This window comes from Sus scrofa, chromosome 8 (genome assembly GCF_000003025.6).
Source record: "Sus scrofa isolate TJ Tabasco breed Duroc chromosome 8, Sscrofa11.1, whole genome shotgun sequence".
Classification (NCBI taxonomy): Eukaryota; Metazoa; Chordata; class Mammalia; order Artiodactyla; family Suidae; genus Sus; species Sus scrofa.
In genome coordinates, this window is record NC_010450.4 from 132,180,475 (window position 1) to 132,204,837 (window position 24,363).

Here is a 24,363-nt window from a genome sequence, read left to right on the forward strand (position 1 = left end):
GCTTTCCTTGTCAGTCATAAGAATTAAACTTGGTTCCAATACTTCACCACATGATATAGAGATACTAATAAGGATCAACAGTTCTTACATTTTTTTAGGGTTGGGGATCATGGAATCCTTTGAGGATTTGGTGAAAACTATGGCTGAGAAACCTGGGAGTTCCCATTGTGGCAAACATGACCAATACCCATGAAGATGTGGGTTCAATCCCTGGCCTCGCTCAATGGGTCAAGGATCTGGTGTTGCCATGTAGGCTGCAGACATGGCTTGGTTCTGGTGGTGGCTGTGGCTGTGGTTTAGACTGGGATGCAGCTTCGATTCAACCCCTAGCCTGAGAGATGACCAAAATGTGAGACTAGATAGAAAGAAAACTCAAGGACAAGGACTGAGCCCTGGGCATCCAACATCAAGACCAACCACTCCTTCTCAGAGGTTTACTCCAGGTCACCAGTCTTTTCTGGGTCATCCACACAAGCATGGTGCTGCAGGCTCCCTCTCCCACTTCCTTCCCGTGCCACTGCCAATCGCCACCTCACTATTTTAGCTATTTTTTAAATTAGGCTTTCCATATCTAGTTCTCAAGTATCTGAGGCTGGGATTCTTTTTTTTTTTTTTATATATTTTTTTATTTTCCCAGTGTACAGCGAGGAGGTCAGGTTATCCTTACATGTATACATTACAATTACATTTTTTCCCCCACCCTTTCTTCTGTTGCAACATGAGTATCTAGACATAGTTCTCAATGCTATCAGCAGGATCTCCTTGTAAATCTATTCTAAGTTGTGCTGATAAGTCCAAGCTCCCGATCCCTCCCACTCCCTCCCCCTCCCATCAGGCAGCCACAAGTCTCTTCTCCAAGTCCTGAAGATGTGCATTTGTGCTGGATATTAGATTCCATTATAATGATTCATATGGTATTTGTCTTTTCTTTTCATCAGATGGAGTCTCTAGTTCATCCATGTTGCTGCAATGATGATTCTTTTTGATGGCTGATTATTTTGTTTATATTATTTTTATTATATATCTTTATCATTTGTGATTTTTTTTATGTCTGCTATTGTTATCTGCATGCTTCAGTGTCTTTTTAAGTAGATTTTGTCGGATAGATGCCATATTCTATGTATGATTTCTAGGTATATATGTTCTCCATGTCTGTACAGTGACATTACCAGTGCAGGTTCCTCTCAGTCCATTGTATTTTAATGATGCATTCTTTGTGATGTATTATGTTTTATTTGCATTTTCTTATAATCAGATGTTTTTTTTTGTTTGCTGCATCTGTATATCTTCTTTGGAGAAATGTCTATTCAGGTCTTTTGCCCATTTTTCCATTGATTGATTGGCTTTTTTGGTGTTGGGTTGTATACGTTGTTTATATATTCTAGAGATTAAGCCCTTGTCCGTTGCATCATTGAAACTATTTTCTCCCATTCTGTAAGTTGTCTTTTTGTTTTCTTTTGGGTTTCCTTTGCTGTGCAAAAGCTTTTCAGTTTGATGAGGTCCCATGGGTTTATTTTTGCTCTCATTTCTATTGCTTTGGGAGACTGACCTGAGAAAATATTCATGATATTGATGTCAGAGAGTGTTTTGCCTATGTTTTCTTCTAGGAGTTTGATGGTGTCCTGTCGTATATTTCAGTCTTTCAGCCATTTGGAGTTTATTTTGTGCATGGTGTGAGGGTGTGTTCTAGTTTCATTGCTTTGCATGCAGCTGTCCAGGTTTCCCAGCAATGCTTGCTGAATAGACTTTCTTTTCCCATTTTATGTTCTTGCCTCCCTTGTCAAAGATTAATTGACCATAGGTGTCAGGGTTTATTTCCGGGTTCTCTATTCTGTGCATTGGTCTGTCTGTCTGTTTTGATACCAGTACCACACTGTTTTGATGACTGTGGCTTTGTAGTATTTCTTGAAGTCTGGAGAGTTGTGCCTCCTGCTTTGTTTGTTTCTCAGGATTGCTTTGGCGATTCTGGGTCTTTTGCGTTCCATATAAATGTTTGGATTGTTTGTTCTAGTTCTGTGAAAAATGTCATGGGTAATTTGATAGGGATTGCATTGAATCTGTAGATTGCTTTGGGTAGGATAGCTATTTTTACAATATTGATTTTTTCCAATCCAGGAACATGGAATATCTTTCCATTTCTTTACATCTTCTTTGATTTCTTTGATTAAAGTTTTATAGTTCTCGGCATATAGGTCCTTTACCTCCTTGGTCAGGTGTATTCGAGGTATTTGATTTTGTGAGGTGCATTTTAAAAGTATGTATTTTGTATTCCTTTTCTAATGTTTCATTGCTGGTATACAGAAATGCAACTGACTTCTGAATGTTAATCTTATATCCTGCTACTTTGCTGAATTTATTAATCAGTTCAAGTAGTTTTGGGGTGGAGTCCTTAGGGTTTTCTATGTATAGTATCATGTCATCTGCATATAGCGACAGTTTGATCTCTTCTCTTCCTATATGGATGCCTTTTATTTCTTTTGTTTGTCTAATTGCTGTGGCTAGGACTTCCAAAACTATGTTGAAGAGCAGCGGTGAGAGTGGGCATCCCTGTCTTGTTCCAGATTTGAGTGAGAAGGCTTTCAGTTTTTCCCCATTGAGATTATATTTGCTGTGGGTTTATCATAAATGGGCTTCTGGATTATATTCAGGGAATGTTCCCTCTATACCCCACTTTGGGCGAGGGGTCTTGATCATGAATGGCATGTTGGACTTTGTCAAATGCTTTTTTCTGCATCTATTGAGATGAATCCTCATTATGATATTTTTGACTTTTTTTTGTTAATGTGGTGTATGATGCTGATTGATTTGGTATGTTGAACCATCCTTGTGAACCTGGGATAAACCCAACCTGGTCATGGTGTATAATTTTTTTGATATGTTGTTGGATTTGGTTGGCTAAGATTTTGTTGAGAATTTTTGTATCTATATTCATCAATGATATTGGCCGATAGTTTTCTTTTTTGGTGGTATCTCTGTCTGGTTTTGGAATGAGGGTGATGGTGGCCTCATAGAATGTCTTTGGGAGTATTCCTTCTTCTTCAACCTTTTGAACGAGTTTAAGGAGGATGGGCACCAATTCCTCTTTATATGTTTGATAAAATTCACCTGTGAAGCCATCTGGTCCTGGACTTTTATTTGTAGGGAGTGATTTTATGACCTCTTCAATTTCATTTCAGTGATTGGTCTGTTCAGTTAGTCTGTTTCTACTTGATTCAGTTTTGGCAGGCTGTAAGATTCTAGAAAATTGTCCATTTCTTCCAGATTGTCAAACTTGTTGTCATACAGTTGTTCATAGTATTCTCTTATGGTTTTTTGTATTTCTGCTGTATCCGTTGTGATTTCTCCTTTTTCATTTATAATTTTGGTTATTGGGTTCTTTCTCTCTTTTTAGTGAGTCTGGCCAGGGGTTTGTCAATTTTGTTCACCTTTTCAAAGAACCAGCTCTTGGTTTTATTAATTTTCTCTATTGTTTTTTGAGTCTCTATTTTATTGATTTCTTCTTTGATCTTTATAATTTCCTTCCTTCTGCTGGCTTTAGGACTTTTTTGTTTTTCTTTTTCTAATTCATTTAGGTGGAGGGTTAAGTTGTCAATTTGGGATCTTTCTTCTTTTTTGAGAAAGGCCTGTATTGCTATAAATTTCCCTCTGAGCACTGCTTTCGCAGCATCCCATAGATTTTGAGAGGTTGTGTCTTCATTATCATTTGTTTCAAGGTAGTTTTTAATTTCCTTCTTGATTTCCTCACTGACCCATTGGTTTTTTAGTAGCATGTTGTTTAGTCTCCATGTAGTAGGTTTTTTCTCTTTCCTTTTCCCATGGTTGGTTTCTAATTTCATGGCATTGTGGTCAGAGAAGATACTTGAGATAATTTCTACGCTCCTAAATTTATTGAGATTAGCTTTGTGTCCCAATATGTGGTCGATTCTTGAGAATGTTCCATGAGCATTTGAGAAGAATGTGTATTCTGACTTTTTTCGATGTAGTGTCCTGAAGATATCAATTAAGTCTAACTTTTCTATTGTTTCCTTTAGGATCTCTGTTGCTTTATTGGTTTTCTGTCTAGAGGATCTGTCCATTGATGTGAGGGGGGTATTAAGGTCTCCTACTATGACTGTATTCTCATCAATATCTCCCTTTATGTCTGTTAATATTTAATGTATGTATCTGGGTGCTCCTATATTTGGGACATATATGTTGACGATAGTAACATCCTCTCCTTGGATGGATCCCTTAATCATTAAGTAGTGTCCTTCTTTGTCTTTCTTTATGTCTTTTGTTTTAAAGTCTATTTTGTCTGATATGAGCGTTGTGACTCCTGCTTTTCTGTCGTGTCTATTGGCGTGAAATATTTTTCCCCACCCTTTCACTTTCAATCTATATGTATCTTTTGTCCTAAGGTGAGTTTATTGTAGGCAGCATATTGAAGGTTTTTGCCTTTTTATCCACTCAGCCACTCTGTGTCTTTTGATTGGGGCATTCAGTCCATTGACATTTAAGGTGATAATTGATAGATGATTATTTATTGCCATTTTGAACCTCGTGTTCCAGTTGATTCTATGGTTCTCCATTCTTTTTTTTGGTTGGATGGTCTCCTGTTGTTATCTGCTTGAGTGTATTTTTTTTTTCATTTTTTGCAAATGCAATATTTGGTTTTGGCTTGTGGTTGCCCTGTTTTTTAAGTATGCTAACCCCTTCCCATAATTGTGTATTTTAGCCTGATGGTCCTGTAAGTTCAAACACTTCATTACTATATTAAAATTAAGAAGAGAAACATACAAACAAACAAAAAGGGTTATTTACTTCCTAACATCCCTTGCCCACATTTTATGGTTTTGATGACTCTTTTATTTTTTTCTTTTTAATTTTGTTTGAAGCATGTTCATGATTAAATCTGTATGCTGGCTTATTTGAGTGACTGCTCTCTGATTGCGGTTTCCTCAGTCTAGTTCTTCCTCTTCTTCTTTTTTTTTTTTTTCTTTTCTTTTTTCTTCCCTTTCTTCCTTTTTGGTTTAGAGAAGCCCTTTCAATATTTCCTTTAACCTGGGTTTTGTGTTGCTGTATTGCTTTAAGTTTTTGTTTGTTGGAAAAAATTTTTATTTCCCCTTCTATTTTAAATGATATTCTTGCTGGATAGTGTATTCTAGGTTGCATATTTTTTCCTTTGAGCACTTTAAATATCTCTTGCCATTCCCTTCTGGCCTGTAGTGTTTCTGTAGAGAAATCAGCTGATAATCTTATGGGGGTTCCCTTGTAGGTAACATTCTGCTTTTCTCTTGCTGTGAGGCTGGGATTCTAACTCCATGCCTAATCCCTGAAGGCCTTATCTGGGACGAAACTATGATTTCTGGTATACCTGCTACCATTTGCCTTTACAGATTATCAGGGATCACAGCTAACATAGAAGCATGGTGCCACCCAAAAGTCTCAACGGTATGTCCTGTCCTGCCATTTTCGGTGCTGCTATCCACTCAGACCTGAGAAGACCTTGCTGCACACTCCTCCTCCTCCCCAGAGTGACCCTACCCCTCCCTTGACAGGGCAGAACAGAAGAGAAACTGCTGGAGGCAAGAGTACTCCATAACTGCTTCTCACTTTGAAACTAAGAGGCCTGTTCACTTGTCACCACAACCAAGGTCAGCAAGAACTGTACTTTCAACTTTAATTTTACACAATAGGATTTTGTTTGTTTTGGTGTTCCGTCATGGCGCAGTGGTTGACAAGTCTGACTAGGAACCATGAGGTTGTAGGTTCGATCCTGGCCTCGCTCAGTGGGTTAACGATCCGGCGTTGCCATGAGCTGTGGTGTAGGTTGCAGACGAGGCTCGGATCCCGAGTTGCTGTGGCTCTGGTGTAGGCTGTGGCTGCTGCTCTGATTGGACCCCTAGCCTGGGAACTCCATGTGCTGCGGGAGTGGTCCAGGAAATGGCAAAAAGACAAAAAAAGAAAAAAAGAAAAAAAAAGGATTTTGTTTTTTTACTGAACATCTAAAATACACCATTATTTTTATCACTATATATATTTAAACATAATCTCAAAGTTATGCCATTTGCTCAGAGTCCATAGTACTACTGGGGAGATAAACTATATTCACAAATGGATACAAGACCGAAAGTAGAAGGTATCTAAGAGAGGAGTTCCCTGGTGGCCTAGCAGTTAAGGATTCAACACTGTCACTGCTGTGGCTGGCATTACTGATGTAGCTAGGGTTTGATCCTTGGTCCAGGAACTTCCACATACTGTTGGCATAGCCAATAAATAAATAAATAAATAAATAAGATTATCTAAGAGAGAAAAAGGAGACTATAAACAGATTTAGAGGAAAGCAAAACTATTTCAGTTACAATGAAGAGAAAATTAATTTCTTCTGTCAATATGTGGCCCTTTAAGATGGGTAAGATGTAACCATGGTTAAGGGGGAGATTCCAAAGACAAGAAACAGCCAAAGCAAAGGTATGCAATCAGGAAATGACTGAGTTTGTACAAGGAACAGCAAGAATTTGGAGCAGAGGAATGGGAGAGAGCAGTGAGAAACTGAGTTACCAGGATGGGTCATATTTTTGCTTGTTAAAAAACACACACACAGTAGTTCCGTCATGGCTCAGGGGTTTACGAACCTGACTAGTATCCATGAGTATGCAGGTTCGATTCCTGGCCTCGCTCAGTGGGTTAAGGATCCGGCGTTGCCGTGAGCTGTTGTGTAGGCTGAAAATGTGGCTCAGATCTCGCATTGCTGTGGCTGTGGTGTAGGCCAGCAGCTACAGCTCCCATTCGACCCCTAGCCTGGAAACTCCATATGCCATGGGTGCTGCCCTAAAAAGACAAAAATGAAAAACCATACACATACATATATATTTTTGTTGTTTTCAAATTTGATTTTTAAATGTCTTGAATAAAACTAAAGCAGCTGTGACAACAAACTACACTGCTGTCAAATTCCTGAAACACACACAATGACATTTAAGCACTACATTATTTAGAAAACAAACCACAAAATATACTTTTCACTAACTGCAAAGGGTTATGCAAACCTTCAAGTGAGGAAATTTAGAGTCATGGCTAGAATCAGTCTAATTCACCCTCCTTGCCTAACTAAATGGAAGGAATTCAAAGCAAACGTATTCAAAATCCTCCAAAGAATGCTAACATTACTGTTTAAAAATGGAATTCCAGAAACTTGTAATTTGGTGTCCCGTAACGTTCTAGCTGTGTGATGACTGGCCTTAGGAATGCTAATATTGGGTTCTGATGATCGTTATACAACCGTAAATGTAATAAAATTCATCAAGGTGAAAAAAAAAGAATGCTCTCATTGTGAAAGAATAAATCTGATGTGAACTGAACTGATTCCAGTAATCAAATGATTCTATTTATAGCCTTTTACCAACATTACACAGAAAAAAGCAGCTTCATCAAAATTTCCAGCAGTTACAGGCAAAGTCAGAAATAAGCAGAAACTTGATCTGTAGAGAAACATCTTAGAGCTTCTTTCCAGTGTTCCCTTAGACTAAGACCCACACCTACACATTCCCCTGCACCCCGAGGGATTTCATCATTGCCTTTAGATTGTCTTCGTTTCATCTTTTGGCCTTCCAGTTATGGTATAAACATTAAAGAAATGATCTTAACTGGGTAACAGTATAAGGCAAAACTACCTAAATAAAGTATCAGGAAATCATCCAAAGACTAAGAACAACAGTGAAACCACTGTGACCCCAAAAGCCCCTTTGCCTACTTCCTCACACAGATGTGCTATCACAGCGCCTGGCAAAAATCTACGCCGAGGCCACTGTTTCAATTTCTGAAGGATCTGATCAAGTCATTCTATAACACAAGATTCTCTCAAAAATTCAGTCCCTATGTGCATTAAAAAAAAAAAAGAAAAAAAAAAAGAGTTCCATCTTGGTCTTTCACCACAGCAACCTGGGTTCAATCCCTGGCCTGGGAACTGAGATCCCACACTAAGCTGCTGCACGCTGTGGCCAAAACACACACACACACACACACACAATGTTAAATCAATCACCTGGTATAACAATGCACAGACAGAAAAAAAAATATGGTTTAGACTATTTCCCCTATATTTTAACATTTTCTTGAGAGTAAAGCTTTGTGATAAACTCCAAGATCCTCTGGAAATTATAGTCTATGCTCCAAATTGATTCCCAATTAAATATTTATTATTTCCTCATAAATTTTGTTACTAATTTCTAAAACGTCAGTTTTTTTAGTATGAGCAAATAGCAATCCCCTTTTAAAGATAAACTTGTGTATAACTGGAATTAAGACATCTGTATAATATAAACTGAGAGTGATAAAGTCTCTTTAAAGACATTTTACATCATGTAAATTTTCTCGATGCAGCCAATCATTCAACAGTGTTTAATAAACTCCTGCAAGTCTCTGGTCCCCAAGAACCTATATTCTGATGTGGTAGATCTCAGACTTGGCTAAGCATCCAAATCTCTAAACTCACCCAGGGGATCTGCAATGATACCAGACAAGGTGTCAGCCTCACGTCATTCCTTTCACTATCTGTCTTCATTAATGTCGTATGTAATTTCATCTAATTAAGAGAGCAGCAAGGTATAAGGTAGGGGTACAAACTGAAGCCAGAACCCCCGGGCTCAGACCCTAGGTTTGACATTTGGAGAGTATATTGCAATCTTATGTTTCTTAGCATCTCTGTGCCTCAGTCTTCTCATCTGAATACATAAGGTTGTTCTGAGGATTAATGGGAAAAAAAGCACTTAGAACTGCTTCTGGCACACAGTAAGTACAATACAAAAGTAGTAGCTACTATTATCTAATAAAACTTTTTCTCGGAAAATACACGTAAAAAACACATCTAAGAAAAGTCTCTACTTAAGTTCATCTTCATCACCTATTTAGTTTTTTTTTTTCCTCCCAATGGAAGACAAGGAACATAACACATATAACAAGTACTGTTTCAGAATAATAGATCAACTTCTCAAATTGCTCTATTTTAGATGTTTTGGAATTGGGGGGGCAGTTCTTAACCAAAAAGTTATATCAGAAATATAGATGACTCAAAGTACAGAATATCCTAAAACACGAATTTTTTCTTTAAATAATTTGGGAATATACCTTCTGTAAGTGTTCTATTTATTGCATGGAATTTCTAGTTAGCATAGACCCCAAATTTAGAAAAATTAGTTGAAAGTTTTACAACCCAAAAAAAAAAAAGAAAATTTTACAATCAAGGGAGTCTATATTTATTGAGTAACTAACATGTGAAATTGGCTTTACTTTAATCATTATCTTTAGGTATACCATGAATTATTAGAGGAAGAAGAAATATATTTGAATGTATACATATCAACCTCAGTATCAGGATAGAATTTTAGAAATTTTTATGTCATGGAGTTTACAGCATTCTGATAACACAAAATTATGCAAACTTGCCACTCCAAATTGATATATATGAGCTTCTCTTCACTAGAACAGGAGAGAAAAGATATTTTTATCTCTTACTGATGACATTTACTGACGCAAACACACACACACATTCTTTTTCTTTTTTTAAAAACATAAACACATGCAAGCTGCCTACCCGAACCACGACCACTGGAATCATGTATGGCTACTTATCAGTTAGGTTTTTAGTAATTTTGTTTTGTTATGTACTTGCAAGACTTTTGAGGTAATTCCAAACCATGCATCTTGGTAACAAAATGCTCATGAGATCTGAGTTTAAGAAATGTGATTTACATACGTAATCTATATTAGTAAAATTAAATTGGTTATGACTATTAAAAGCAAAAGGGTTAAAAGGGCTGGCCAGTGTTGACAGAGGGCAACAGGTGTCTAAGAATGTGCCCTCCTTTTCAGCAAACCTCCTTGAATTCTTACCATATTCTGAAGAAACTATCCACTTGTTCCTTTAAATATTAAGTTCCTCCTGACTTTTCTTTGGTGTTCACCTTTCCCAATACCAACCTTCTTTATCGTCATCAATAAAAACTGCACCTCCAAAAGTTACATGCCAAAATACCAAACAAAATGCTCTTGCAACTCTGTTTCCACACATTCCTTAAAGGATTTAAGTGGTTTGTTTAAGATTAGCAACTACGAATTTCCAAAAGATCAGGTACACCACCACTACAATAACGTAATTGTAATACTTGAAAAAAATGAATTTTTTTTTTTTTTTACGATTCCCTCAACCATTGGTCCGCATCTTGCAAAGGGTGTCCTTCTGTCCTGCTTTATGACAATAATTTATCAATTTATATTTTGCTGGTGACAAAAAAGGGTGATTTTGAATCTCTGTTATGAAGAACAAGTTTTTTCTTTCAACTTTCAAACACAAGGATTTTTTTTTTTTTTTTGTCTTCTCTGGAGCCGCACCCTTGGCACATGGAGGTTCCCAGGCTAGGGGTCTAATTGGAGCTACAACTGCCAGCCTCCACCACAGCCACAGCAACGCGGGATCTGAGCCTTGTCCGTGACCTACACGACAGCTCATGGCGACACCAGATCCCTGACCCACTGAGCGAGGTCAGGGATCGAACCCATAACCTCAGGGTTCCCAGTTGGATTCATTAACCACTAAGCCACGAAGGGAACTCCCACAAAGAATTATTCATTGAGCCGATACTCTGGGTCTTCATTTTCTTCTCCCATCTTCTTATTGTTTGTATTTACATTTTCAGGTATGATTCAAAGGAAATGTCGGCTTTGTTAATCTGAATACTGAGGCAAAGCTATTTCAAAGTATCTGACTTTGAGGGCTTAGGGGTAATGAGCAAAGCCCAGAGCCCTCCTGTCCCCTAACTCAGAGGGGCTTCGTGTAAATTCTGGAGACAGGGCACAGGATTCTACACAGTACTTTCTAAAAGCTTCCAGGGGATTCAGATGGGAACCAATCTACTGGACACATAAATAAGAACAATGCCCTTATTAGCGGCTCAACGGTATCACAGCTCAGGTAAGCTGGATCTTGACCTTACACATGCTTATTTCTACGGCAATTAACTGAATCGAAGGGTGTTATGAGATGAAGTGTGTATGACTTCATAGCCTTCTCTAATGCTTAAAAAAATTTTTAAATGGCGTTTGCTCCTGTGGCACCGTATGTGAAGCCACTGATTGCAGCAACTCAGGTCACTGCTGAGGCCAGGGTTTGACCCCTGGCCCGGCTCAGTGGGTTAAAGGCTCCAATGTTGCTACAGCTGCAGCGCAGGTTGCAGCTGAAGCTTGGATTCAATCCCTGGTCTGGGAACTTTCCATATGCTGTGGGTGTAGCTGTAAAAGAAAAAAAATTTCTTCACTGTAAAAAGCCACAAATGAAACATTTTATAAGAGATATGACAAGCCAGAAAGTGTTACAGTAACTATTTTATCCAAATTATAACAAAGTCCATTTGTATTAAATGCAAAATGACAATCAGAAATAATTTTAGACTAGAAGTGAGACCTAAATAGCTCTTCTCTATTTATAAGGAAGAATAAATGGCACCAAACTGAGGATGCCACTGTGCCCTGAGAAATAAATGGTCTTATCAAACTAATAAAACCATCTTTATTTGGCTTTTTTAAATCTTGTTTCCAAACTAAAGCAAACTACAATGAACTTGTGATGCATGTCAATTCTTTCGCGCCACTTCCTCAAATCCAGTATCATTGTACCTCTTCTTCGAGCCTGGGGGTGAGCACCTGTGATCTCATCTACCCCATCTGATAGGTGAATGGGACACAAAGCATACAACTGGGAGGCAGAAAAGATCCTGGGATTAAGACCAATTGGTATTTCCCTAAAGAGGGTCTGAACTTTGAGAGCAAAGCTATTTCTTAGGTCTATAATATTTTTGGCTGCTGATTATCTAATAGACAAATTTCTCTGAAGCTGGTTTCTTTCTCAAAATATACAAATCATTCTTTTGCTTGACTATTCTATTCAAGCAGCTGTAAAAATGTTAATCTTGAATGATAAAAACTTAAAAACTTTATTTTATTGCCAGTTTAACAATTTTGTCTAAGCAATCCTGGAACAAAATGCTAAGCTTCTTAAACCACTGGCATTTCTGTTGTCACCTAACAACTTCAGGTCACACAACTGCCACACAAAATAAACTATAACTGAGGTAATTAGCAACAGAAATAAGTTTTATGGTAAAGGCTCTTTATAAAGTGGGGGTTCCCCCCAAAAAACCCCAAAGTTTCAGGTTAAAGGAGACCACCTTCCACCCTTGCTATCTGCATAAAGCCAGGAGAAAAGAAAATGTTTGAAAAATAAGCAATGGAGTTCCCACTGTGGCACAATGGGAACAGCGGTGTCTCTGCAACTCCAGGAAGCAAGTTCCATCCCTGGCCCAGCACAGCAGGTTAAGGATCGGGCATTGCCCTGGCTGTGGGTGGGTCCCAAGTGTGGCTCAGATCTGATCCCTGGTCCAGGAACGCCCTAAGCCCGGGCAGTCCAAGAACAAACAAACAAACTCAGCAAGTTCTCTTTACTGTGAAGGATCCAGAATTTATACGAAGACAGAAAAATCAAGTAATATCAAAGCCAGCTGTCATTTCTCTCATTTTTGATGGAAAGGTTAATGAAGAGAAAGGAAGTTCATATCGTTCCAGAGGGGAACTGACTTTATCTACAGTGACTTGATTCCACATATAACCATGATCTGTACCTGCTTGTAAAGAAGTATTTCTGTGCTCACTAATGCTATTATTCTCTGCTGCTTTTCACATTATCACCCTCCTATTTACACTTTAAAGAAATTTTCACTCTCAAATAGAAAACGGGGTGAAGGGAGGCATGGGGGGAGGTGGAGAGGCTTACTTGAACTGTAAACTATTCTACTCTTCAAAAAGAAATACTAAGAAATATTTCTTGTAAAAATGTCAACCATGACTGATACACATTATTCCAAGAAAGAAAACCTAAACTGTTACTAAATAACATAAAGCATAAAGCCCTCTTCTAATTTCCGTATTTGAGAAAAGAAATTTGACAAGTAATTACAAAATGTTTTCTTTAAAAAGCTTAGTTACTTAATGTGGAAAACTCTCACGATGTTTAGTAAAACAAGTCAGACACAAAAAGCGTTCACATTGTATGATCCTATTTATACGATGTTTAAAATCAGGTTGTTTAAAAACTTTTCTATGTGCTATGTCATATAATGATTACTCCTGATTAGGAGGAAGCAGGAGGGGAGCGTTCCTGGGTGCTAGAAATGATGGGGCAGTGGTTATGTGAGTGCGCACATGTATAAAATTTACCAGGCAGCACAGTTAAGAATAATGCTCTTTACTCTATACATTATGCCTTTTTAAAATCCCAGTACTAAATTAAAACAAATATAGTGAAATAACATGTCAGCAAAAACGGGGCTAGAGAGCATGACCTGTGGCAACTTACCCTTCTAAATGTAACTCTTTAATCAAATGGCTTGTGTGTCACATCTAGAGACAAAACAACTTCAAATCAAAATGAATTATATTGACAATAGTTGTGGGGGAGGGGTGGTTTAACAATGCTCCATATATATATTAAACCACCCACTTTATTTGTTTTAAGCTTTTTTTTTTCTTTTTTTTTTTTTTTTTTTGTCTTTTGAGGGCCTTACCCAAGGCATATGTAAGTTCCCAGGGTAGGGGTCTAATCAGAGCTGCAGCTTCTGGCTTATACCACAGCCACAGCCATGGCGGATCCAAGCTGTACCTACACCACAGCTCATGGCAACACCAGATCCTTAACCCACTGAGTGGGGCCAAGGATCCAACCCGCATCCTCATGGATACTAGTTGGTTCGTAACTGCTGAACCACGACGGGAACTCCAAGAATTCATTTTTACCTATTACATTAGTTTCGTTTTATGGTTTGTTTCCAGGGAACATATGGGGTAATTTTATCTGGTTCAAACACATTTAACTTGAAGGACCTGTTAATTCTGGCCTTAGGAAGGCATGGCAAGATGGAGCATGTCAAAGACTTACTAATACACCCTGTTCATCTAGAAAATTATGATTGTAAATAATTAGGAATGTTAACAAAGAAACTAGTTAGGATTTGATCTTTTAAAAGCTATAGACTACACAAAGATTTACTCAAAAGCTTTTAATCCACAAAAATTTTCTATATTTCTTATAAAGGCTTAAAAAACCCAACCAACCAGGAAGTCAATTTGAAGCTGAGTGCTCTGTCTCCTTTTTCATGCACTGAGCTACTTGCTCTTAGTTCTACATTAGAAGTTTTATATTTTCTCTTCTTTGCTTTGTGATTACTCTTTCAAACTATATATATTATGTAAATTGTATTTCCATTAGATAGTATTGTTCTAGGTGGAACTATAGCCTTTAGTAATTATTTTATTTTAAAAATAATTATGAAATATTCTCCTAACAGTTTTAAGTTGATATTCTATCAAACTCTGATTCCACTGTTGCTGTTAAGAAGTCTGCTATTAGGAGTTCTTGTTGTGTTGTGGTTCAGTGGGTGATGAACCTGACTAGTGTCCATGAGGATGTGGGTTTGATCCCTGGTCTCGCTCAGGAGGTTAAGGATCTGGGGTTGCCGTGGTGTAGGTCACAGACACAGCTCAGATCCTGAGTTGCTGTGGCTGTGGTGTAGGCCAGCAGCTGCAGCTCCAATTTGACCCCTAGCCTGGGAACTTCCGCATGCCTCAGGTATGGCCATAAAAAGCAAAAAAAAAAAAAAAAAAAAAAAAGAGGTCTGCTATTAGCTTAATTGTTTTCTCTTTGTAAGTAATCCATTTTTCTTTTTCTGATTGCTTTAAAAATCTTCCATTTATTATGTACTTCTAAGTTCATGAGTCTAAGTGTGAATATATATATATTTTTTTTTAATTTATTTTATTTGGCTTTAGGACTGCACCTGCAGCACAAGGAGGTTTCCAGGCTAGGGGGTCGAATCAGAGCGGCAGCTGCCAGCCCATGCCACAGTTCATGGCAACACCAGATCTTTAGCCCACTGAGCGGGGCCAGGGATTGAACCCGAGTCCTCATGGCTACTAGTTGGGTTCATTATGACTGAGCCACGACAGGAACTCCTGTATTTTTAATTTTGATTGTGACTTAAGCTTTTAGAATACGAGGATCTGGGTATTTCATCAATTCTCAAAAACTCTCTATATTTCATTAATTGTTCTGCTTCCCTTTTCTCTCTAGTTTTCCTTCAGGAACTCCTATCAGAGGTATTTTGGACCCTCTCATTCAATTCTCCATGAATCTGAACTCCCTTATATTTTTTATTTTATCAGAGCTGCAGCTACCAGCCCATGCCACAGCCACAGCCATGCCAGATCTGAGCTGCGTGTCTTCGACCTACACCACAGCTCACAGCAATTCTGGATCCTTAACCTGCTGAGGGAGGCTGGGGATCAAACCTGCATCCTCATGGACACTAACTGGGTTCTTAACCTGCTGAGCCACCAGAGGGAACGCCTCCCTTACATTTTTATTACTCAGGTGATCTCAGCACTAGTGTCCAGTTCATTCATTTCTCTTTGAAAATCTATATAATCTGTTGTTTAAAATCACCACTGTGCGGAGTTCCTGTTTTGATGCAGTGGAAACAAATCTAACTGAGGATGCAGGTTCAATCCCTGTCCTCACTCAGCGGGTCATGGATCTGGCGTTGCCGTGAGCTGTGGTGTAGGTCACAGACGGGCTCAGATCCTGCCTTAATGTGGCTGCGGTGTAGGCTGGCAGCTATAGCTCTAATTTGATCCCTAGCCTGGGAACTACCATATGCTGCATCTGAGACCCTAAAAAGCAAAAAACCAAAAAACCGCCATTGTGGATATAAACATAGTTACTATGTATTTTATTTCTAGATGTTTTGATTAATTTTTTTTCATGCTTTCTGTATTAATTTGCTAAGGCTGCCTTACAAATATCACAGACCAGGCACTTGAACAACAGAAATTAATTTTCTCACAATTCTGGAGTCAGCAGTCCAAGAGCAAGATGCCAGCAGGGCTGGTTTCTTCTAGGGCCTTTCTCCTTGCCTTGTAGAGAGATGGCTATCTTCTCCCTGTGTCTTGACATGGTCCCCCCGCCCCCGTGCCCCCCCCCCCCCGTGTGTGTTCTTATTTCCTCTTCATGTAAGGACAGGGCCTGAATCAGGGCCAACTCTAATAATAGCCTCATTTTAACTTAATTACCTCTTGAAAGACCCGATCAAATCCAATCATATTCCAGGGTACTGGGAGTTAGGACTTAAGCATATGACTTTTGGGAGAACAGAATACAGCCTATAACACTGCCTTTTACAAAAAAACTTTTAATGATTGGCCAACGGGGCCGTGGTATAGCACAGAGAACTCCACCGGTATTCTGTGATGTGGGAAAAGAATCTGAAGGAGAAGGGATTTTCCAGTGTTTTGATCTTTTCTCTTTTTCTGTATCTCTAATCATTTTAATATATTAAGATCAATATACTAATTTAAATATACTTACTAGATGATTCAATTATTAGGTTAGATGATATTTTTAAAGGTGGGGAATCTAATTCTGCTGTTTGATAAATAAAGAAAAAAAAGAACCTCTGGCCCAAGAAACTCAGATTTAGCATTTGACTGAGAAACATTTCCGGGAGTTCCTGTTGTGGCGCAGTGGAAACAAATCCAACTAGTATCCATGAGGATATGGGTTTGATCCCTGACCTCCCTCAGTGGGCTCAGTGGGTCAGGGATCCAGAACTGCTGTGAGCTGTGGTGTAGGTCGCAGATGTGGCTCAGATCCCATGTTGCTGTGGCTGTGGTGTAGGCCAGTATCTTCAGCTCCACTTCAACCCCTAGCCTGGGAACCTCCATATGCTGTGGGAGCAGCCCTAAAAAAGAAAAGGAAACAAAAAAAAAAGAAAGAAAAGAAAAACATTTCCTTTAAAACACAGAGCTTCCAATTAAGAAGGAAAAAGGTCATGCTCTAAAATTAAAAACTAAACAATTAGAAACATGTGATACATTTTTTAAAAGAGCTTTATTAGGTGTATTTGATCCACAATAACTGCACATAGTAAGAGCACAATTTGAAACTCTGACATATGAATATATTTGGGAAACTATTACCACAATCAACAAAATACATCCATCACTCCCAAGGTTTGCTCATGCACTTCTGTAATCCTTGCTTTCTAGCCTTTCTTGTACCTCCCATCCCCAAGCAACCACTGATCTGTTTTATTAAGATCATTTGTATCTCTTTCATTTTAGATTAGTGTCATACAGAATGTCTCTTTCTTGGTCCAATTTCTTCACTGAGCATAATTATTCTGAAATTATTCCATGTTGCTGCAGGTATCAACACTTCACTTCCTTTTACTGCTATGGACTGTTTTATTGTATGGATGTACTATAATTTGTTTATCCATTCACCTATTGATAGATATTTATTTCCAGCTTTTGGCAATGCAAATAAAGCTGCTATGAACATTTAGGTACAAGTCTTTGTATGGATATACGCTTTCATTTACTTAGGGTAAGTATCTAGCAGTGTATAAGGAAGGTATGTATTTAATTTCTTTTTTTTTGAAAAGGTCCTTTCATTTTATTTATATATATATACATATATATTTTTTTTAGGGCCCCACCCGCAGCATGTGGAGGTTCCGAGGCTAGGGGTCAAATCAGAGCTACAGCTGCCAGCCTATGCCACAGGCACAGCAATGCAGGATCTGAGCCACATCTGTGATCTACACCACAGCTCATGGCAACGCCAGATCCTTAACCCATTAAGCAAGGCCAGGGATCAAACCCGCAACCTCATGGTTCCTAGTCGGATTTGTTTCTGCTGCACCACAATGGGAACTCCTGTATTTAATTTCTTAAGGAACTACTGAGCAGTTTCCAAAATGCAAAACTGTATCATTCTACTTTCCCACTAGAATGAAGTGTATGAAAGCTCCAGTTGCCTCCAGTCCCTTGCCAACTCTTGGTATAGTTCATCTTTTAAATTTTAAACTTTCTAATGGATGTGCAGTATTATCTCTTTGTGGTTTTAATTTGCATCTTTCTGATAACTAATGATGTTGAGACTTTTGTATTTCCCTGAAGACTACTAATTTCATGGCCTTATTTGAAACCCAAAATCTGTGTATCTTTTGCCCATTTTGGGGGACTGTTTCTTACTACTGAGTTTTGAGAATTCTTTACCTATTTTGGATACAAGACTTTTATCAGTTACATGATTTGCAAATACCTTCTCCCAGCGGTGACTTCTTTCATTCGCTTAATAATGTATTAAGAGTAGTAGGTGCTGTAAACTGTGATCAAGACCACTTCATTGTTGTTTCTTTTATGAATTATGCACTGGATATCGTATCTAAGAAATCCTTGCCTAACTCAGGGTCACAATTATTGTCTCCTGTGCCCTCTTCCAGAATTTTTAAGGAATCAAACTTATTTTCTGCCTCCTGAAATGAATGTGTGGTTTTTTTCTCTAGTGTATAAATGTGGTGAACTACACTGGTGGATTTCTGAATTTTAACCAATCTTGTATTTGGGGGATTTACTTGATCATGATGTATTAACATTTTTATATACTGTTGGACACAAATTTGTTAAAATTTTGTTAGGAATTTTTACATCTTAAAAAAACTCCAAACGAACACTTTTGCATCTATGTTCATAAGGTATACTGGTTTATGGTTTCACTTTCTCTAGTGTCTTTGTCTGGTTTTGATATTATAGTAATTTTGGCTTCATAGAATGAGTTGGGAAGTCTTTCCTCCTCTTTAATTTTCTTTAAGTGTTTAATAATAGTATTGCTATTATACCTTCCCTAAATTTTTAGAATTCTCTAGTGAAGCAATATGGGACTGAAATGGTCTTTGTGGGATATTTAAAACACATGTTCAATTATCCTAATGAATATAATAGGGCAATTTAGATTGTCCACTTTTTCTCGAAAGAGCTTTGGTAGTTTGACTGTTCTAAAGTGTCCATTTTATGTAAATTGTTGAATTTTTTCCAAGAACTTTGTTCATAATTTTCCCTTATTATTTTCCTTTATCATCTGTAAAATCGAAAGGGATGTCACTTTTGACATTTAGAATATAGGTTTTTTAAACATTCTGTTGGCATGCTCTTTAGGAGAGCTATCGATTTTAAAACTTCCTAACTTTTCCAGCTCCAAAATGCCAAACAACCATCTGCCTCCACAGAGAGGCATCGAACTTGTTACTCGGTCTACCTTACCCCGGGAGGCACATACTCTTCTCTCTGCCAGGAACCTTTCCCGCCCTTTCACCTGGTTAACGTCTCCTCTTCTGTCAGGTCATGGCTCAGGGCTGACACAGAAGAAAGCCTTCCGCTTCTTCCTCTCGACCAGGTTACATCCTCCTACTCTGGGTTCTCACAGAGTCAGCTGGTTCCCCTCCCTGAGAGTCCTTGTCGTGATTTTTTTTTTAAGGGGCTGCATGTGGAGCATATAGAAGCTCCCAGGCCAGGGGTCAAATTGCAGCTGCTGGCCTACTCAACGCCAGATCCTTAACCCACTGAGCAAGGCCAGGGATCGAACCCACATCCTCATGGATATGAGTAGGGTTCCTAACCTGCTGAGCCACAATGGGAACTCCTATGATTGCATTTTTACAGTTGTTGATATAAATATTTTATAAATAGCTATTTTCCACACTGGACTGAAAGTTTCAGAGAGACAGGAATATTTTTACTTTTGGTCACCATTAAACTTTTAGTGCTGCTTAGCACAGTATCAGGCATATAGATGTTCCAATGCAAGAGCTGCTTTTTCAGCCCTAAAGAGAGAAAAGAAAGCATTCTTTCCTATCATTTGCCACCCTATCTGCTTTCCAGCTACCCTCTACTTCAAAAAAAGACTTACCTTTTCTGAATAATTCTTGGAGACTTTCGGCACTTTGATTTAATACAGCCCATATTTCCTCCTCCTGCAGTGGTCCACCCCGAACTTCCAGGGCCTCGGCTAGTGACACGTGCATATTACCTAAGAACAAAGGGAACAGATGGTCTCCAGTCACTTTACTACACTTGCAGCAGTGAAAGTTCTACATCAGGGGCAAGACCATGAGGTCCTGTCCACTAAGTTCTCATACGACCTTCGATTGTGATATAAGCAGTCCTACAGCTTACAGTCAGCGTGTAAAGGAGCTGGAGGAAGAGTCTCAAAACCACCACCTGCCCTGGTCCAGCAGGGTCAAGCTCAGAGACAGAACCAGAGAGCAGAGGTGGTGACTACTTCACGGGAGAAGACAGAGACCTCGGGGTACCAGAGGCACCAAGGTTCCGGTAATTAAATCAAAGCCCAGATTAATTCTGAGGGTCCAGGTTTCATTCCATTCGTCCCAGGTAAAAACAGCAGATGGAGAGGAGACCCTACAGCCACGGTGGCAGAAGCTGGGGATAAGATGGAACACAGTTTTCCATTTACGAACTGATTACTGCATTTCTAATATATATGCTATAACCATAAATCCTGCACTGAATGAACTTAAATTTCTAGACCCAGCTTTGCTGCCAACTTACCATTTGCCCCTGGGAAAGTCATGCCACCTCTAAACTTCAGTTTCCTAGCTGTGACACGGGAGTAATACTACTACTACTACTGTCATTTTCAAGTGGCCATGACAAGGGAGAACTTATGCCTATAAACATGCTTTCTAATCTAAGATTCTATAGAGAAGTTGAATTAATAAGAAAATTACCATTTTTGTAGGGTCAATTTTTTCAAAGGCATTTGGAATTAAGGAGGTGATCCACTGACAACATTTAAGATTTTCTATGGGGCGCAATAATCCTATTTTCACTCTGGAAAAAGGAAATGCAGCTAGTCAAAATCCTCCTACACAAATTTTCCTAAACTGATGCTCCTTGAAAAGAAAATTGCTTTTTGTAGTGATCCCTAAGATTTCTACTCTAACCAAACCAATTTAAGCAAACTGTGTATCTATTGATAGGAAAAAGCAGACAGGTTTGGAAAAGAAACTAGAGGGAATAAGCTAGTAAGTTAAATACTCATTTTCTGTAATATACTTGATTAATTTTTAAATTATCCTATAAAAACATCTGTTTACTCAGCTAACAAGAAAAGCTAATATTTTATTTGATTTACGTTTATGACACTTTAACCCAGACTGGGGAAAAAAAAAAAAAAAAAAAAACCTATAGCTTTACAAATGAGGCCAGCTTTGTCCAGTTACTTTCCTTTTCAAAGTTTACTACAGCACTTTATCCTCGAGTCTGCTTGTGGGGTGTCTACTTAAATGCACAATGCGGTAGTTAAAAGGGAAGATTAAGACATTGTCTTGAAAAAACCAAAAAAGTTTTTGTTTCATTTGTTGCAAGGGATTATTTATTTAGTCCCTTCCCCACTCCAGCTCTCTAGGTTTCTCATGTACTTTATTTAGTAATAGCACAGTTATTAAAGGGAAAAAATAGAAGCTTCAGTCCCTTGTAAAAGATATCTGAGTAATCTTCTAAGTAAAACACTATATTAAATCGGAAGTTTCAACAGATGATACTATTAGCAACCAGATACCAATGTGATTTGTGAGAACTACTCTGTAGCAAACTTCCAAAGGACTATGAATGAGCACAGTTAGACGGCTCGAAAGCCCAACACAGACACACACACACACACACAGACACACACACACACACACACACACCACACGGTATAAAGAGTAGAGAGAAAATTAAATACGGAGAATTTCTTTGAAGAGAGTTGTTCTGGTTTTCATGCCTCCTCTAAAGTGGAAGGGGTGTGAGCGGGTGCCCTTAGCCGTGCTTGGTTGTGTTCCCTGGAGTTAGGGAGGAGGCCACGGACTGGGGCTTGATATTTTAGGAATCTAAAGGCTTTGGCAGTCCCTCTGCAGGGCACACAGAGAGCTGGAGTGAGGAAGCCTGCTCTCAGGACCTAGCTAGTCTCCCCTTTGCTGGGCAGGGGTAGAGGGGAAGGTAGGCAAACAGCAGGGCCCCCCAGCCTGGAGCTAACGAAGTCCCACCCAGGTGATGAAAATGTCCCCAAGTTTAGACCATGGTAATGGTTGCAGAACTCTGTGCCTATATTAAAACCACTGGGGGTATATTTAAAAGGGTGTCCTACCATATTTTGTGGAAGGTCAATTATATCTCAATAGAGCTGTTAAAATATTTCTGCCTAGAATACCACCTGAGGTTGCCAGAGTTACTCTTACCAGAAGGATGAAGTGAGGAGAGGGGGAGGGGGAGGAAGAGGACGTATGAGGGGAGAGAGAGGGAAGAGGAGGAAGAAGTAGGTTTTGGCCAGTAGGAGGAAAAGTTTTGTGTATGTCACAGGAAGCACAGTTCCAGTGAGGGACTCTGAAGAACCCACACAGCAAAGGGTCCGCCTCAAGCACCTGACAAGTTCAAAGAGAGGGAAGCCATTTTACAAGAGTCAGGTAAAAAACTGTTTGCCTCTCTACCTTTCTACCTGCCCCCAGTTTAAATCCTGATAGGGTCAGATACTGCAACGTGCAAACAGATGCGCAAATAAGCAACAAAAAGGAGAAGCCAGCCCTCTGCCTCCTCACAGCTAATCCTAGCTGGGGGATGGAATCGTTTCGGCTTTGAATGAAGCCTGAAAAGAGGCACTTAATTTCAGAACTGACACTGTATTTTCAATGTAAGTGGCTGGTTATTATTGTCAAAGGATAAGAGAATCATGGGCTTGAGAAACAACTTCCCCTCATGAAGGAGAAAGAAGGGAAAAGAGAAGAAAGGAAGAAAGGAGGGCAGAAGGAGAAAGTGATGGGCAAACATGACCTACTGTGAAGCAAAGGACATTCGCACACGGTTTTACAGCGCATCAAACGGGTTTTACTTATTTTTACAGAAAGTGGTTTTAAAAACAATTTTTCCTATAACTAATAAAGTGAAAAAGTAACTTCTTGATACACCAGAATTTTCTCAGCACTTGAATCTTCTGTCTGCAAAAGATTACTAATCACACCTCTATTGCTTAATTCGGTCAGGTCTGAATTATATTTTACTGATACTCTTAATTTTTCTTTTAAAAATTCTTGCCTATTTAGTGTAGGATCTTTATGAATCTCTGGTTGGAATCTGTTAGATCACCAAAACACAGAAGGAACCCTTGTTTTTTTAAAGCTAACAGAGATAGATATTTTAAATGTTTAACTTGGCTAGAAAAGAGGTTTAAGATTTTTAAAAATTGCCTCAACCCTCTAGTCTCAAGATAATGTGACGTTAAAGCAGCTTTCTAAAAATCAAACATACCGAGAGCTTATAAACTGCCTGCCATCAACAAGTGTGGCAGCTGCCTATCATGGTCTCTCTCTGTGATATTTTATTCGCCTTTACTACAGCTCTCCATAGCCGTGGCCCTGAGAGAGAGAATGGAAGAAAGGCAGATGTGGAAGGGGATGCAACAAAAAGAAACAAAAGTAGAGAAAATGAACACACACATAAACTGAAGTCAACGAACAGATGAGAAAAAGAGAAAAATTCTTTTTTTTTTTTTTTTTTTTTTTTGGCTACTCATGCAGCAGGCAGAGATTCCCAGGCCAGGGACTGAACTGGAGCCACAGCAGCGGCCAGAGCCACAGCAGTGACAATGCCAGTCCTTAACCCACTGAATCACCAAGAAACTCCGGGAAAATTCTTAAGAGTTTATTACTTCCACTGTTTCCTTTAGCCACCGGAGTGCGGATATATGACTGGTATTATTTTACCATCAAAAAGATCCCGCTTTATAGTAAACAACCATATTATTCACTTTTATTTCCTTGAAAGTAGTCGGCTACATGATAACTGTGTTTTTGGAAAGACTTTCAAATAAGAATAATTATATTGCATAACCAGAACCACTATGTTTTTGGTTAACGTAGGTATTATCATCAAGACCTTAACACTGTGCCCACAGAGTCAGATCAAGCCACCAAAGGGATTCTAACCGATGTCATTCTAATCCTGAAGCATTTGTGGCACTCACAAAGAGGAAGCACATAAAAAAGACTCCAAAAAGCATGATACAGTAAACAGATTAACTGAATCCAATCAAGTGATTTGATAACCTGCCTGGGAATAGACTCATGAATTAGGAATGTGTTTAGATTCTAAAGAAACAGGATGATAAGAATACCCTATCTTAAGAATAAAGCAACTATAAGGTAGAGAGAGCTCTGTGTGTGCCCCTAGTTTGGGGCAAAGACATATCCATTATCCTAAGGATTTCTTTTCTTTTCTTTTCGTTTCTTCTCTCTCTCTTTCTTTCTTGTCTCTTTAGGGCCACAACTTGGCATATGGAAGTTCCTAGGCTAGGGGTCAAACTGGAGCTGTAGCTGACAACCTACTCCATAGTCACAGCAACGGCCAGATCTGAGCAGCATCTGTGACCTACACCACAGGTCATGGCCA

The 24,363-nt window shown here is 38.8% G+C and overlaps 1 protein-coding gene across 1 annotated transcript in view; it reads right to left on the reverse strand.

The window, feature by feature from the left end:
• PTPN13 (protein tyrosine phosphatase, non-receptor type 13) overlaps positions 1-19,951 on the reverse strand; it is a 165,256-nt gene extending 145,305 nt beyond the window's left edge. Inside the window, 1 exon segment of the mRNA XM_013979051.2 lies at positions 19,832-19,951. Within this exon segment, the coding sequence (XP_013834505.2) occupies positions 19,832-19,946 (115 nt within the window). The 5' untranslated portion in view covers positions 19,947-19,951.